At 36.8% G+C, this 17209-nt stretch overlaps 2 protein-coding genes across 2 annotated transcripts in view; one reads left to right on the plus strand and one right to left on the minus strand.

The window, feature by feature from the left end:
• The window catches only part of LOC144653754 (protein SpAN-like), a 177039-nt gene that overhangs the window by 49466 nt on the left and 110364 nt on the right, over positions 1 to 17209 (minus strand). The window lies entirely within an intron of this gene.
• LOC144653772 (zinc metalloproteinase nas-15-like) lies at positions 1823 to 16349 on the plus strand. Its single transcript, XM_078513871.1, has 8 exons — positions 1823 to 1959; positions 10237 to 10410; positions 10880 to 11003; positions 12821 to 12912; positions 13574 to 13657; positions 13992 to 14134; positions 14455 to 14572; positions 15911 to 16349. The coding sequence occupies exons 1-8, from the start codon at positions 1893 to 1895 to the stop codon at positions 16018 to 16020; spliced, it is 912 nt and encodes a 303-aa protein (XP_078369997.1). The 5' UTR covers positions 1823 to 1892; the 3' UTR covers positions 16021 to 16349.

Here is a 17209-nt window from a genome sequence, read left to right on the forward strand (position 1 = left end):
GTGGCCCAATTTAGGTATACGGTAGATACCAGTTGTGAATATTAGGCTCGTTTGCTCTCGCCATGGGTATTTTGGCGCGACAGCGTTTCGCTCAAAAACGAACCATGGCTTGTTACGGCCGCTGAAGCGTGCCAAAAATATACATGAAGCTTTGTCTATGAGATTTAATTTATTCACCAAACTACACGACAATGAAAGATTTCAGTGAACGTGCAGAACAACGCGAAGTCAAACTAGAATTTTTAAGTTGGTGGTTCTTCTGAAATGTCTGAACTGCACCAAAACTGCCACGCATTGTAAAGCCGTGGCTCCAAAATTTTCTAAAAACTCCCAAAACCCTCATACAAAAAGAAACGGAACAGATGTACTTATCGGTGGTAAATGAAAAGAATTATGGAGACTGAACCCAGACCAATATGCCTTGTTGCCGCGTGATTTGTTGTTTCCATTTTGTTTACTTAGTAACTGAGCACTAGAAGATATTGTTTCAAGAGGTTTTAAGTAAAATAATTCTGATACAATAGCTGTGTTATATTTAGTATTTCGTTGAAGAATTGTTGTAGAAACGTTAAAGTGTTACCGACTCGACGTGTTATTTCATGTTGCACAAGCGTATATCAGTTTTACTTTCAGTGCTCAAGCTTATCAAAGGTGCAGTGCTTTTTAATTTTGGCCAACATTGCGTTTTATGTTTACGTCGTACGTGTCGGCAAATAAACCAGCCTTAAGAGCCTTTTGAGAGGTTTGATAAAAGACCGCCTATGTTCAATTTGCGTTATTAGGTTTACACGGTTAACGCATGGACGTAAACACAAGTAAAACGTCAAGAAAAAAAAAACATTTTATCCCGTTGTTGTACTTGGATTTGCTTGCCCTTGTGCTTATTGCGTAAGACCCCGTTTACATGCGTATCTCCGGTGTTCGCACTTGGAATTATGCTTATTACGAGGTTAGAGTCGTGCACGTTAACAAAGACCTAAACAGCGGCCACTAATGACTATAATTTGCTTCAATCATGAACAATTATCTCCTCAGGAAATGATTATACTTATCCAAAAAATAGCAACTACAAAAACAACAACTTCAAAATTGAAGATGGTTGTTACAACTGTTGAAAGAATTCGAAAATTTCGTCAACTATAAACGTTCTTTAAAGTCATGTTTTTCATATTGTTATTGTACATTTTCTCCAAGTTTATTACATGTGGCAGAGCAATTTTGCTTCCTGTCGGCATCATTTTAGACACGAGGTGGTTTTGGGTGATTTTTTTTTTCCGTCTGCGTCTCGCTAAAATGCTGTGTGTACGATGGATTGCTCATGCAAAGTCCCCCTGTAAGTCAAGAAACATGCAATCTTTTTGATTTTCATACAACATTTCATCTTGTTGGTGCCTATTTGTAAAATCAGAACAGTGTACAGCTTAGCGAATCTGTTAACATTGTAATTAGGTCTAATAAGTTCTAGCTCAATCGTGTGTAAATAAATGATACTCTTCTGTTCTGGAATGTTTGCATAAAGTGCTTTAAAGTCTACTCATCGGAGGTTGCTAGAAGATAAGGGTTTATTTCAATGTGCAACTATTTTATTTGTAATTTACAGTTCACTTCTGCCGCACATAACGTTTGTCTTAGTTAATTTTAGATTGTACAAGCATATTTATACATTATATTGGCCAAATAAGTCAGGTGACTTTGACATTTGGCTGCGAGTTAAAATAACAACATATTGACAATTTTGATTGCTAGTTGCTGATTGGCCGAATCTTTGACAAACGATCTATAAATAATCGAGATTTCTGCTTGAGTCAGTTGATTAGCCAGTATATATAATTAAACGTTTCTTTCATCAGTAATTAAAAGCGGTACACTCGTCGAGAGTCGCCGGTAGCAGAATGAGGTGGCTACGCTTCTCTTTCTTCTGGGCAGTGTTCCTGAGCGTATCAGCATCCAATCCTGAGGGTAAGCCTTGTTACAGTATCTAACTAACGCGTAAGCCTTGCGATGAAACGAGACATGTCAGCTCTCTGTGATTGTGTGTTTGGGTTAGCGTTCTAGCTCAGCAAGAACGGATCTGGTCGCGAATATCCTATATATATTAGCCAAATGAGTTTACAACATACAAATATTCTTAAATGTTCAAAATATATACGTTGAATTAACAATTGAATGAAAAGTAAGTCATTAAAAAACAAAGAAGGTCAAAATTGAGGACGATTGAACTGGTTAATGTAAACAGCAACAAACACAATTACATGTACAAAGTAAATGTTTTACAAAATGTAAGCTATGTGATGTGAAGACTAAGTTTCTTAGTTAAATTTACTTTTTCCTAATTACAGAGCAAATATTTGTAACTACAAACGTTAGTCGTCGTTTACCGTTGTCTGATCTCAAGGTTAAGTTGTTAAAATGTTAACGCTGCTATCGTCCTCCCGCTATGTAAGAATTAAAAACAAGGAAAGATGATGGTTCAAAGTTGTAGGTGATCAGAAAATCACAGACTTAGTAATTCACAAATTTGTTGGAAGTATTCTCAGTTCGTGCGAGAAAGCAACTTGTGTTGGCAGTCAAATTTCAAATATTCACCAAAGTTACCTGATATTATACCTATATCATATTTGTGCCTCGAACCATTTTCGCAGCTTGGAATTTCACCTATATAGGCTAAATTATGAAAAATCAGGTCATATTGGTCTTTGAATAATAACATGCCGGGAACTGTTTACCTCAAATTAGAACATCAATTTTTCATCCAGAGATCGGGAATAAAAATGAAGAAATAATAAAGAAGATTGAATTGATTAAGACTAACTGAAGCAATAATTTGATTCCGTAAATTTATTTTATTTTTTAAAAATACAAAGGAAGCTGGCTATTTGACTTTTCCGGAAACAAAAGCTAGCGTATAATAGGAAATTAACGCTTCATTGAATTAAAGCGAATTTCAAAAATTCGCGCTAATTTACATCAAATTTTTGTTAACGTTAATTTCTGCGCTATAAATTAAGTGGAGAGTTAATTTCCGCGACCTTAATGTCTATTATTTTGGCCCCAATTTTTCAATACAGTCCAGACGTTCTAATCTTGGAAAAAGCATTAATATTATTTCATCAGGGTGGAAATCTACAGGTATCACTGAAACTGCGAAGAACGCTCGAAGCGGTCAGATTCTTTCGCTTAACCCTTACGTTTGGGCAAAGTATCACGAACGTTGTTTCCTTCTCGAATTATACGCCTAGCGTTTGAAGTAAACCTGTTCCTGTTGTTTCAACAAGTGTTTTTCTTTGTGTACGTCGTGTTAATTTCCTTCATTCCTAAAAGTTGTCCTGTCTGTCGCGTTAATTTCCTTTATTGGGAAGAAATTTGGAAAATAAAGGATAATTTTTTTAAAAAAATCACCAACTGAACGGCGCAAAGGGTGTGGCTAATCGTTAAACAGTTTGTAGTCGACGTGATGGGAATTTACTTCAAAATTTACTTGAATAAAATAAAATAAAATAAAATAGAGCAATTTAATGTAAACCTTACCAATTTTATGGAAAGTTTAGTTTTGTTGTTAGTGTTGATGTTGTTGAAAAAGAAGAAGAATGGCTCTATTTATTGAGGACAAAACATCCACTGCTGCAGACCTAGTAAGCTTTATAGTTGATATAATATTAGTTAGAGATGGTTTGATTTTAAGAGCTTCAACAAAAAGGGCACCAGATCGAATACGTTCATTTTAAAAGTGGTAGTCGCGAAGACAAAATAAACGAAAAAATAAATTAATTCTACCAATCATATGAATGGCCGAGTTCTGTTCACTGTTGGTCACACAATATTGACCGTGAAGTATATGCCGGTATCAACAAATATCAAACATCACCTGGGAAATACCGGCAACGAAGCCACGGCGCCTTTCATGTAACCAGTCGGCGACCGCACTTGAGGTCATCTATATCCGATGTGGCTTGGGAGTTTTTTAAATGAAGAATCTATATTGCTGCACCACACAATGGAATATACAGGCCGATAGAACAAAGCACATTAAACCTATATCTGAAATATAACTCAATCTGTGAAAGCGCTAATACAATTTCCAGATTGAAGGTTGTGTGCTATTAAAGAATCAGTTAAAGCGCCGGCGCTGATATCTTGCTGAACTTGTTCAGTTCGTGCATAACTATAGTAAATACAATATTTTGCCAATGTACCTTTGAAGTGTTTTGTTTGTAAAAATATCAAGATTGGATGCTTTACGAACGTGAGAAAGTTTTTATATTCGGACGCCTTTTTTATTTTTACGTCGACAAAGCCCCCCCCCCCCCCCCTCCCCCATCTGTTAGAAATCATAAAACACAACCACATCCTTGGACAGGGATTTTTTTTTTTTTTTTTTTTTTTTTTTGAGTATATAACAGTTTTAAATAACATCAATGTTAGCAAAAATTAACTTAAATACACATAGAACAAGGAAAAAAAAAAAGATACAACATAGGAAACGATTGAAAAGCGGTAATTTTAAATATATCTTAATGTATCGGCTAAAAGGAAAAGGAAAAAAAAAACAAGGAAAAAAACCAAAAAAAAAAAAGAAAACGAGATTCAAGGATATCTAAACGTAAATACTTAAAAGTTAAAGGAAATTCTTCCACTGCTTATTAAATTCTTCGAGTTGTTTATTTTTTATGGCAATTTGCCTAATGGTATCAATCCTGATACCGAAGAAAGGGGGAAAGCTGTCAAAATTTATATTAGTTTCGTCTTGAAAGCAGCAGAATATAAAGTATTTAGCGACAAGTGTAGCGTAATTTAGGAGATCTTTGTACTTAGTGTTGTTGTGCCAACCGTATAGTATATTACGTTCATTGAGTTCGAAAGTCTGATTAGTTTTTTCACACCACCAAACTTTGAAAGCATTCCAGAAAGCGGAGACTACATTACACAGGAAGAGCATATGCGGAAGCGTTTCTGGCACAGCCTGGCAAGCGCGGCAGAGATCGGACTCAGACAACCTCGCGCGAAACAGGAATATTCTCGTTGGAAGGATGTTTTGTATAATTTTATACTTGAACATTTGTAATTTAACTTCTCGCGTTGTTAAGAAAGGCATCATATAGACATTTTTCAGGCTTTCTTTAGTAAAGCCATAACGTAAAATTTTATTCTCAGCTGTAGGTGGTTGGAAGAAATGGTCTAGGATGGCTGCGTAAGCAGAGTGAGTAGTGATATTTTGGGTGGGGGGTTCAAGCATGTCAACTGGATTATGGTGGGGGGGATCTGTTAATTTAAGTTTGCGCCGCCAACTAACGGGGATGGAATTTATTAGTCCAAAATATACGGTAAAGGGAACATGCATCAAAAGTTTTTGCTGAAGTTTGTCAATGGATAAAAAAGTAGAGTCAATATCAAGAAGGTCGTGCAGGCGTAAGATTCCGTTTTGAAACCAGTGTTTAAAGAAGATTGTTCTTTTGTCTATTATTATATTGCTATTGTTCCAAATTATTTCATTATGGATCTGTGTATTGTCATCAATAAGATCTGATCTGTAGTCTTGCCAGTACTTCAGTACCGAGCAATAAAAAGGAGGCAGGTTGTGTAACTGGAGTAACTTTAAGTCATACCGGCATTGTGATAAAAAGGAAAGGCCACCTACTTGGCTCAGCAAAAATTCTGGTATGGCTTTCCAGCCAGCATCAGAGTTTTGTTGTATCCTTGGAATCCACGCGATTTTTAGGGCAGATTCCATTATACTAAAATCTATCATCTTAAGACCACCACTGCTTTTCTCACCAATAATTGTGGCTTTTTTTATTTTCGGAGGTTTATCTTCCCAAATGAAATTGAAAATCAGATTGTTGGTTTCATCAACAACACGGGGTGGTACGTACAGGTTGGAGGCGTTAAAGATCAGTTTTGACAGTGCTAAAGTTTTTACAATGTTAATCCTGCCGATTAATGTCAGTTTTCTGCATTTCCATACATTCAAAATTTTTTCCATGTTGCGTATCTTGTCGCCAAAGTTTAATTTGTCTGCTCTAGGTGAGTCATACGAGAAAAAAACACCAAGCGCGCAAATAGGTTCTTTTGGCCAGTTAAAATTGAAAGGGGTATCTTGTCTGTCTTTCCAACAGCCCAACCACATAGCTTCGGTTTTTGACGTATTAACCTGTAAACCAGAAGTAGAAGCGATATTCTTTAGCATATGTAGTAAATGTTCTATTGAATTGAGGTCGCTTACAAAAACGGTGGTATCGTCCGCATACATAGTGGATTTTATTTCTTTTTCTCCGATTGTGATACCTTTAATGCGATCATCACGTTTGACAGCTCTGGCAAATAGTTCAAGGCCAATAACAAAAAGTAAACCTGATAGTGGACAGCCCTGTCTCACACCTCGGTTTATTGGGAAAAAGTGTGAAGCGTGCCCGTTGTTTATAACGCAGCTGGAGATATCAGTGTGAAGAGTTTTAAACCATTGTAAAAAATTAGCGCCAAAATTAAAATGAGTAAGGATTTTTTCTAAGTAATGCCACTCAATGGTGTCAAACGCCTTGCGAAAGTCAAGAAATAGGGCAATTCCTGGCAGATTTGTTTTGTCGGTGTAGAACATAAGGTCTTGTATAAGCCTGATGTTTTCGCCGATATAACGCCCTTTTACATAGCCTGTTTGGTCAGGATTTGCTAGCTTCGGTAGAACCTTTTCTAGGCGCTTGGCCAAAACTTTAGTGAGGATTTTGTAATCCACATTTAACAGAGAAATCGGTCTCAGATTTTCCAAAATTGTTTTATCCTTATTCTTTTTTGGGATAAGAGAGACAATTCCGCGTCTTTGGGATATTGATAAAGAGCCATTGTGGAAGGCATAGTTAAAGCTACTAACAATTGAGCTTTTCAGTTCCGACCAGAAGTATTTTAAAAATTCAGCAGGCAGTCCGTCTGTACCGGGAGTTTTATTTGCAGAGAAACCCTTGAGGGCAATAAGTGCTTCTGTTTCTGTGATAAGACATTCGCATAAAGCTTTTTCATCTTCGTTTAAGGAGGGAGTATTATTTGGATTAAAAAATACATCGTTATCCTGTGAACACTGTGGCGGGGATACATGCGATTTATAGAGGTTTTCATAGAACTTTTTTTGTTCCTCTAAGATGTCAAATTGACTAGTTGTGAAAGAGCCGTCGCTCAACTTCAATTTAGTGACTAATTTTCTTGAATAATTTCTCTTTTCAAGACCATAGAAATATTTATTGTTACGTTCACCTTGTTCATGCCATCTAGCACGGCTTCTAAGAATCGTTCCACGAGTTTTGTAGGCTATTATTTTGTCTAGACGCGCTTTGGTCGAGTTGAGTTCGTTAATGATTTGTTTATTGTTTCTGTTGTTTTCCGCTTTCGTGAACAGATCGTTCATTTTATCTTGGAGAAATTTCTCCTCATCTCGTCTTTTTCGTGCTTTAATTTTGGTGTATTTGACAGTGAAACCCCTAATTTCCATTTTAATAAGGTCCCAACGTAACCCTAGATCTTCTACGGATTCGTATTTGCTTTGGAACTGAGGGAGGTTTTTACGTAGCTGCGAAACGTATTGATTATCTTCCAGTAGGGAAATATTGAATTTCCAAAAGCCGGGACCTTTTTTCTGTTTTGCTTCTTCAGAGATAAGGTTAAATTGTACGGCGGAGTGATCGGTATTGGGTGTATATACAATTTTACAATCTGAAACAAGGCTTTTTAGTTCGTTAGAAATCAAAAAGTAATCTAGCCGACATTGCACTTTAAAAGACTTGTCCCTCCACGTGAATTGGCAGGCATCCGGATTTATAGATCGCCATATATCGCCGAGATCATATAGCTCGCAGAGATTGTTAATTTCGTCGATGACTGGGCCTTTTCGTGTAACAGGGTTTCCTCCTTTTTTATCCCGTTGGGTAAGAGCGCAATTAAAGTCGCCACCAATAATTATATTATCATGCGGTTATTCTTGAAGTTGATTTTGAAGGTCTTTGAAAAAGTGTACCTGTTGATTAACGTCATTAGGCGAGTATACGTTCACTAAAGTGAGATGCGAATAATCGGTTGTTAGTTTTGCGATTATAAATCTCCCGTTACTGTCTTGTGTTATGTTATCAATTTTGCAGTCGAGCTTGGGGTTTAAAAGAATCATAACGCCTTTACTGTGGTTGGTTCCATGATTAAACAATACTTTTCCACCCCATTCCGCTTTCCATATATTTGCTATTTCTTTTGAGCTATAAGTTTCCTGAAGGAATATAAAGTCTTTGTTCTGTTTATGCAGCCATCTGAAAAGGGCACGCCGTTTTATTGATTTGTTAAGACCTCTTACGTTGACAGTGAGACCTTTTAAGTTGAAGGCGTTGATTAAGGAGAGGTGTGGCGATTAAGCCAGAGCAAGACGTGTGAATTTGACAGCTTTCTCCCTGTGGAATTCAATACTTTAGAGGTAAAATTTGGCGAAAAAGTTGTTTTGTTGAAGACATTGGAAGAATTTGCATACGTTCGAAAAAATTGAAAACAGGTTTTAAAATAAAGAAGATTATTTAGGAACAGCTTAGATATTAGGAATCTACAAATAACATTTGCGACATTTAGAACAATGAAGAAAAGCAAAATAAAACAGGCTCTTATGGCCTTAACGCAATTTACTAAATGTTTATGCGTCATAAACACGTCGGTGAAGTCATTTTTGTGCCTCGGAGCTCCTTGTACAAGGATATATTATAGCATTAGGTATTATGAATACAGATATTTTATCGACAAAGTTTTTTTTTTACTCACGCACAATCAGCATTAGTGGGCTCTTATTGCTGTTGCAGTTCTTCATTATAATCAGTTGGTTCTTCTGTATGATCAGCCGGCTCTTCATCAGCGGTCGATTGGGTATCGAGCCATCGTTTAGGGATGTTGAAGTGCATATATTGCTTGCCGTTAACAATCAGCTTGTCTCCTATTACTGACGCCTTATTTCGGGGGTTTAAGCTTCTGGCCTTCTTCATTGCTGGTATCAGGATCTTTCTTTTAATTTCTTGGACTCGCTTGGATAAATCTTCTCCAATGCTTACATTTGAACCCTTTAGATTTCGTCGCTTTTTCCAGACCTTGTCTCGATCGTTCCTACAGGTAAATCGCACAATAATCGGTCTTGGTCGACCACGACTTTGTTTGCCGAGACGGTGTACACCACAAAATTGAAACTGGTTGACTTCTGCACGGTCAAATTTTAGATCATTGGTTATCACATCTCGTATGATACTTGTGCAATCTTCTTCGCAGGATTCTGGAATTTTGTAAAAGATCATGTTCCATCGTCGGTTGTAAATTTCCTGCCTGATAAGCTCGTCATCTTGCTGGGCTTGCTCATGTTCGCACTCCGCAATTCGGTCAAAGGCTTCGGCTTGGTCTTGTTGCGTAAATTCGAGCGAATTTTGGAGTTCGTTGTTTTTTTTTGTTAACTGTTTTATGGTCACATTTGCTTTGGCAAGTTCTGCTTCTAAAGAAGTTATCGGCGCTTCCCGCTCAGCAGCACCTTGTTCGATGAGCGAGATTCTTTCAAGTAGATTTTCAAGTAGCTGTTCTTCGCTGTCCTCGGAGGTTGAGCTGCTAATTCGTAGGCGCTTCTTCTCAGTTTTGCTTTTGTCAGCAGACATTACAATGATTAGTTTTGCTCAAAATACCTTCTTCAAAATAAAGATTTTGCGGAGCTCCGAAACACGCGTGTGCTCAGCTCCGATGCATCACGTGTTTCCCTTGGACAGGGATAAAGTAAAGGTATTTTACAACATTTTTCCTCACATCGATTCTTGTCCTTGAAAACTGCACGCGTGGTGACACGTAATATAAAAAGACATAGTATGAAATGGCAGGATATGCATGGCATTAGATAACAAGACATGACAAGACAACACAAGATATGATATGACATGACATGACAACACAACACAAGACATGACACGAGATGACAAGACAATTAAGCATGCCGTATAATTAACTCATTTAGGAAATTCATAATTAAACAGTTTTTTTTTTTTATTTTTTAATCCATATTTTAAGAATTTTCCTTTTATATTATGAATCTTTAAATTTAAATTGTATAATTATAGTTGTTATTCTTAATTCAAGGCTGCTAGTTTATCAGTTTTTTATTGTTAGCGGACACCCTCTTTTAATACAGTTGATGTTATTGTTGTTATATTTGTTGTTGTTGTTGTTTTAATGGCTTACAAATTCACAACGTTGCAGAAAATGCGGGTTCTAAAAACCCTAATCTGATAGAAGGAGACATGATCCTTTCAAAGGAGCAGATAAGGAGGGTCGAGAAGGAAAAGGATGTTGACAGCTCTCGCAAAAGAGCATCATCAAGATCCAGATTGTGGCCGTATGGAAACGTCGTCTATATGATCGATTCAAGCCTGAGTAAGTATTCAGTGATAACAAAAAAAATGTGTTAAACTATGTTTCAAATATGTGCCAATGGATGGAATTGAGTACAAAGTTGAAACAGCAGAGAAACCATTTATTTTTTTAGAATAGTGAAAAGAAAACAAAAAATATCAAGATAATAAAATGTTCGATCGTTTCCATCTTTATCTTTCAAACTAGCATTTCATCGTTAATAACGTTGCTAAGAATAACCTTGATCGGCTGACGTGACCAGCGCGTGTGACACAACAAACCGGCTGAAACGCCAGGGTAGTTCGGTATCAGTCGGGGACTGGGTTAAATTTAACCGCCCAAGATGCCAAATTTAAAATACATTTGATGCAATGCAAAATCCTATCAGGTTATGTATGACGACATGTGAACAATGATACAAACGACTTCTTTATGATCAAATGTGTCAACTTCGATAACACCCCTTTAAATTAAACGTCTGCTGTTTTAGGTCGTTACTCCCGTGCTGTGGCCGCCATCAGTGCAGGAATGGCAGAATGGACCTCGAAAACGTGTGTCCGCTTTAAGAGAAGATCAAGAGAAGCAGCCTACATCAGGTTCAGGCTTGGCTCCGGGTAAGAAAAGGCAAACCGGGACAATCCTTCGTGCTAAAAATGCACACTTGTGAGTTGTGATGCAATCTGAGCTGTTTTACTCTGTACACAAAACGTAGCTCGTGGAAATCGCCGTAGAAATCAACAACAAAACAAAAAATAGGTCACCAAGGGTGACATGAGTCTAATGCCGTATGGCATAGTGATACAGATTGCGCGGTTTTCGTAAGCCGGTTAAAATTGGTTAGAGGTTTGTGTTCGGGAGTTTAATTTAAAATGCTTACAGCAAGCTAGGGGCATCGTGGATGATTATGGATGAAAACGAAACAGTCATAAATGTTATATGCTTCACAAAATTTAAGTATGAACAGGAGTTGATGTTACTTCTTCCGTATTGTCCGTAAAAGCAGAAACGATTAAACATTTGGACAAGATTGCGTGACGATTTACAAAAAGCATGTTCATTACAACAAGGGTTGAAGAACTTCACATCGTTTTCTTTCAGATTTTTCACCATTTTGATGATGACTCTTGAAACAGATTTTGCAATAAAAGCACTTGAAATAGTGACTGTTACTCCATTGTACTGTAAGCACTTAGTGACAGATTTTCCTAAAAACGGGTGTAAATGCTCACGTCAATATAATGATGACCTTTTGAACGCTGGAAACTAGGCAATTATTATCGAGCTACCATACACAGGAGCGAAGACTGTTTATCATGATGTACAAATTTCGCGAATCATCACTTCCATATCAATGTAACCATTTTATGATTTTTCTAGCTGTAAGAAGAACTTAAGATCTCTGAGAGTCGTAAAAGCATGAAATTCGATTTCAGTGTATGGCAAAGGCCGGGACAGTGTAATACTGCAAAGCGGCCAAACAAACGCATTTTGATTTAGTCGCGTAACTTGATTTACATTTATCCATGTACATCTTTTATTTTTGAAGGTTTTTGTTTGCACTGTAAAGAAAAAATTGGTCAAAATTCGAATGACTTAAATACAAAAACCGAGGTAAAGTTTTCTATTTTTTAAAACAAAATAAATATTTGGTCGCATTGTGTAAATAAACGCGAGTCGCCGTCGAAATATTTTTTCTCAAAGACGTCTTGCTTTTTAAGCAAGACGAAAACACAAGTGCTTAACTGAACTGAAAACGAAGATTTATTTTCACAAAAAGCTTACAAATGTCTTAACTGGAAAATTATTTCGTCCTGTTCAAGTGTTGAATAATCGTGACTTGAGAAAGAACTTTTAATTATGCGTGGGAACACGTGTCGCTGATTGGCTGTTTTTAATTGAAACTAATCGTGCGTGTCCGTACGGAGTCCGTTCTTGCAGCTGATCATTGTTTTCTACATTACAGCGAACGATTATCGATCCCGAACCATTCCCTTGGGATTGCTAACAGCTTTTTTCATATAACAAAGAGTCTAATGCGCATGCGCAAAGCGCACGCAAGCATTAGACTCAAAAATGAAAATAACTGCAATATGTCATTGCAGAAAAACAATCTATTTTTCTGTTTCGCTTAGTAACATAACAAAGAAAAGAAGAAAACCATGAAAACAGCCGGAAACAATCTTAGGTTCTATTTCAAATTCGAACCTAACACAACATATGATAAAAAAGATAGTTGACTATTAGTTTCTTAGCGTTCATTTTTTGGGGGGGATATGTTTCCACGAGAGATATTTTAACTGTAGACAAAGAAAGTCCATAGTTCTTTTTACCACAACGGCTACTTGTTCCTTAATATTGACTGTCGCCCTGAAAATCTTATCTACATCCAAACATATTGAAATAAAACCATACATGACCGCTTATCTTTCAGATGTGCGTCATATGTTGGAAGAACAGGCTCTCGACAAGATATTTTTCTTGCCTCAGGATGCTGGCACAGGGGAATTGTTGCTCATGAAATTGGTAAATTTTTATCATTGTCCTGGTCAAAAAAAACATAAATAACAAATTTGACTGGGAAGGTAGCTACATTTTTCAACGTCTTGCATTTATCCAGTCGCGTTGTTCTTTGATTAATGTGGGCTAAACACCACCACCTTTACCATCGACGACGATCACCAGTGTAATTCAGTGAGGCCCTGCAAATATAATATAGTTTAAATTCAAAATTAAGAGATTCAAAAATAGTTTAAGAATTTAAAAAGTTACAAGATAAAAAAATGTATAGTATTAAAGTTCACAATAAAAGGCACAGGATAAAAAAATTAGCTAAAAACTACGTTCTTCAGGGCTTGATGACGACGTCAACAACAACATCAACAATAACACAACCTCCTCCACGACCACAACTACTGTACAACCAAAATCACAAACACAGACAACACCACCACCTTCATCGAAACAACCACCACCGCCATCACCGTCACCTCCACCACCTCCACGTCAACATCCACCAGCACCACCGACGCCGCCACAATTACCATCACACCCACATCATCACCACCAACGTTTAAACTGTCCCTGAAGGACACACAATTAAACTCCGTAAGCTGAATCGCCGTATCTATAATACGGGATGCGTAGCACTAAAAAGGTTTTTTTTTTCTTTTTTTTTTTTTTTCAGGGCATGCTGTCGGTTTTTTCCACGAGCAGTCTCGTCCTGACAGAGACTCTTTCATAACTGTAATTTATGCAAACATACGGCCAGGTAAATATGGACGTTTTACACTTGAATATAATTCTTAATTTTTTAAGATTCAGATAGTCGACTCATCAGCATTCAAGTTTCAAAACCGCGATTGAATTTACGATGGTGATTCACGAAAAAGTTGTATTTTTTTCAAGTTCATTAAAAATAATGATAATAATAAAAACGTCAAAACCCCTAAAATTAAATTTCATGATCAAACAGCATTTGAATCTAGGAGCACTGAAGATCGCTATAGAACTGAACAACGAAAATAGATAACCAAAACTAACAATTGAAGTACCTGTGATCTTATGACTAAATCGCAATAAGTTACTAACGCAATTTATTTCAGGTGCGGCGCGAAATTTTCACAAGTACCCCAGATCGACAATTGATTCTCTTGGTACTCGATATGATTACGGGAGCTTGATGCATTATAGCAGCACAGCGTTCAGCAGGAACGGACGACCAACAATATTTGTTAAGAGATCAGGGGTATGTTACTATGGTAACCTGAACCGACCACCTAACCTTCGCTTTGAATGTAACAAACTGAAAGAGGCTCAAAATAATTGAAAATTTGATTTTCTCAGTTCACAATTATATCGCCATACTTTTCAATAAGTTTAATTTAGTTCACTTATATGAACGATTTGCTCTATATTTTGTTAACAAATTAAAAAGAATAAGTGAAAATTTGATTTTCTCAGTGAACCATCATATCAAAATACTTTTCAATCAGTTCAACTCATTTTACTTATATTAATGATTTGCATTATATTTTGCTAAAAAAACATTTCTATGCTTTTTTTTAGGTCAGTATTGGTCAGCGGCGTGGTTTAAGTACAATTGATGCCCAGCAGGCGAACCTTCTGTACAAGGCACAGTGTGCACGAAGAGGAGGAGGAGGTGGAGGAGGAGGGGGAGGTGGAGGTAATTAAAAAGTGGTTATTTGTCAAGTCATGAGTAAAATGTTCATGTGTTTCAATATATCATCACCACGTTAAGGTTTCTGAAATCTATACACGAAGCAGCATCACGTTAACAATATTCATTTTTTACATCTCATCCGCAGTTCACATATAGGAATTATTTCATGTACTTTACGTCAATAATTTTGTATTTACTTTGATTTTTCCTCTGTTGAGATCTCTATTCTACTTGTAGTTTTACTTGCCATGGTCAGTTTGACAAAAACGTGGCTTCTTGTTTCAACCATTAATTAACGAAACTCGTTACCTTACCCCTAAGATAGTACCCATGTGGACCTACCCATTCTCACAAAAAGTGACAATGAGCTTTTCGAACTCCAGTGAATTGTCCATTTCTTACTTATGATATATTATTGTCACTATACATGTAGAAAGCGATTTAAAAAATAATCATAAAGTATTTTTCGTTTGTCTCACGACGTAGTCACGTGTGATGGAGATCGTGACGTCGCTCCATTCAAGTTGTGATTCTTCACTTAATCGTATCTATAACAAAATTCTCGATTTTGATTGGTTCCGCGCGTGCCTATTTGTCGCGTAATCGGCGCGCGATCACGTGGGTGTCCAATTACAGGTATCCAATTTGAGCAACTTGATACCTGTAATTGGACACCTACGCCATCCGCGCGTCAATCACGCGCATTTGAATGGGTTTTTTCTTGCTGTTTTCTAACTTTTTGTGCAACGAATTGAATTTACCTTTGACTTTTTCTTACAGAAAAGGTTCCTAAAGACTTCCCAACCTCGAATTTTGTTATTGACACGATTAATTAGTAATTGGACCTCGTGTCGTACAATTCAGAGAGTAATCGTGCTCGTAACTTCAAATCGTCCTCGCGCTGCGCGCTCGGCCGATTTCGAAATTACTCGTCCGATTACTCCCTGAATTGTACTCCACTCTGTCCAATTACTATTACTTAATATTGTCATCCTCTTGCATTTTGCAGTTATTAATAATACAGTAAAACATTTCACGTGAATCAGTCGGCTGATATTTGAATATTTCAAACTTAAAATGGACAGATATCGGCATGCTTTCAATAAGTTTATTTATCTTGCAATCTACCTTGTGTGACTGAAGCAGTCGGCAAGTCTGGTCTGTAGAACTTCAGTATGATGGAATCGATAAAAAGACTGTCAAACGGACAGATGGACACAAAATCTTCCCTGAATCGTCCCTAGCTATGTGGTTTTGACACTCTAATAAAGTTTTTTTCATTCATTACTATTTCGAATTGATTTATGTGACATACAGTTTCGTTTTTCTTCTATTTTTTAGCAAGTTGCAAAGACAACACATACAGATGCAGGTGGAGGTCTTGGAGACGTCGCTGCAGATGGAGCAGATACATCAGAGCCAACTGCAAGAAAACCTGTAATCTCTGTTGATAGGTTTTGAGGAACTTAGGACTTAGCAGAATGAAACTACAAGTAATCATCAGCGCGTTTCAACAGCTTCTAATCGGAGAGCAGCATGTGCTTCTATTTACACTGTAATGTTTTACTCTTTTAGAATGAAACTGCAAGTAATCAGCAGCTAAAACCCCGTGTTTTAACCCGTTTCAACAGCTTCTAATCGGACAGTGCGCAGCATGTGCTTTCATTTAAATTGTAATGTTTTACTCTTTCAGAGTTTTTAAAATAAAAACTATATATTTGGATTGCTATGTCAGCTACGATGTCGGTTTCTTTATTAAAGGCCGGACAGCATAGATTTAGTGGTCTCCTTTTCTTTTCAACAAAATACACGAATATTTGTCCTTGGAGATTATGTCACGGTAATCCTCGAAGATCACACTTTTCATGCTCTCGGAAAAGTGTTCACTTTCTCACAACAAATAATGTTCGCTGACAAATATCAGTGCATTATTTTTCCGCTAGATGCATGGCAGTTATTGTATTTTTGAAAGTAAAAAAATGGAAAAAAGAAAAATTTATTTTATTAATTCATCGGACTTTGATTAATGTAATTCAATATGTAAACTCATGCCAGTTCTAAGGTTTGGGTTGGATGAGCCGATTTTCAAATTTTAAAAAGAGGGAAATGCGACGAATGTTTGTTTACCGTACGTGATGCTACCATGGTAACCATTTCCGTTTAAGTTCTTGCTCTTAAGATATTATACTTAGTAGCTATAAGTATCATTTAATTATAGCATTCTTGAAAAAGAAATCGTTACGTCCAACAGGCTCGGCAAATATAGTCTGAACGTCATAGGTAATCCACAAAGTAAAAATAGGTCGTTGTCTTTAAGTCCTTCTTTGGTAGTGAGAAAACTTCGTTGACATTGTTGATTTTTATCAGAAGATTGTATTTGTGACAAACTTTGCATGATTTCGGCACGGAAAATATCTGAGATGGTTACGCCACCCATAATTGCATAAAATGAATGTTTACTTGGATCAAGGAGGGCATCAGTGCTTTGTTTAATGATCCATTATCCACCATCCGAACAAGCCATGATCATTCTACCTTGCTTTTTTCTGTCTTCCCTTCTTCGCCATTGGAACTATTGTGTCTTTTTATTTGAAAAAAAAAAAAGATTACTAACGCTTTGCACAACACGATGATTTGTCG

Source organism: Oculina patagonica, chromosome 5 (genome assembly GCF_052425735.1).
Source record: "Oculina patagonica isolate OP01 chromosome 5, crgOcupat, whole genome shotgun sequence".
Taxonomy (NCBI): domain Eukaryota; kingdom Metazoa; phylum Cnidaria; class Anthozoa; order Scleractinia; family Oculinidae; genus Oculina; species Oculina patagonica.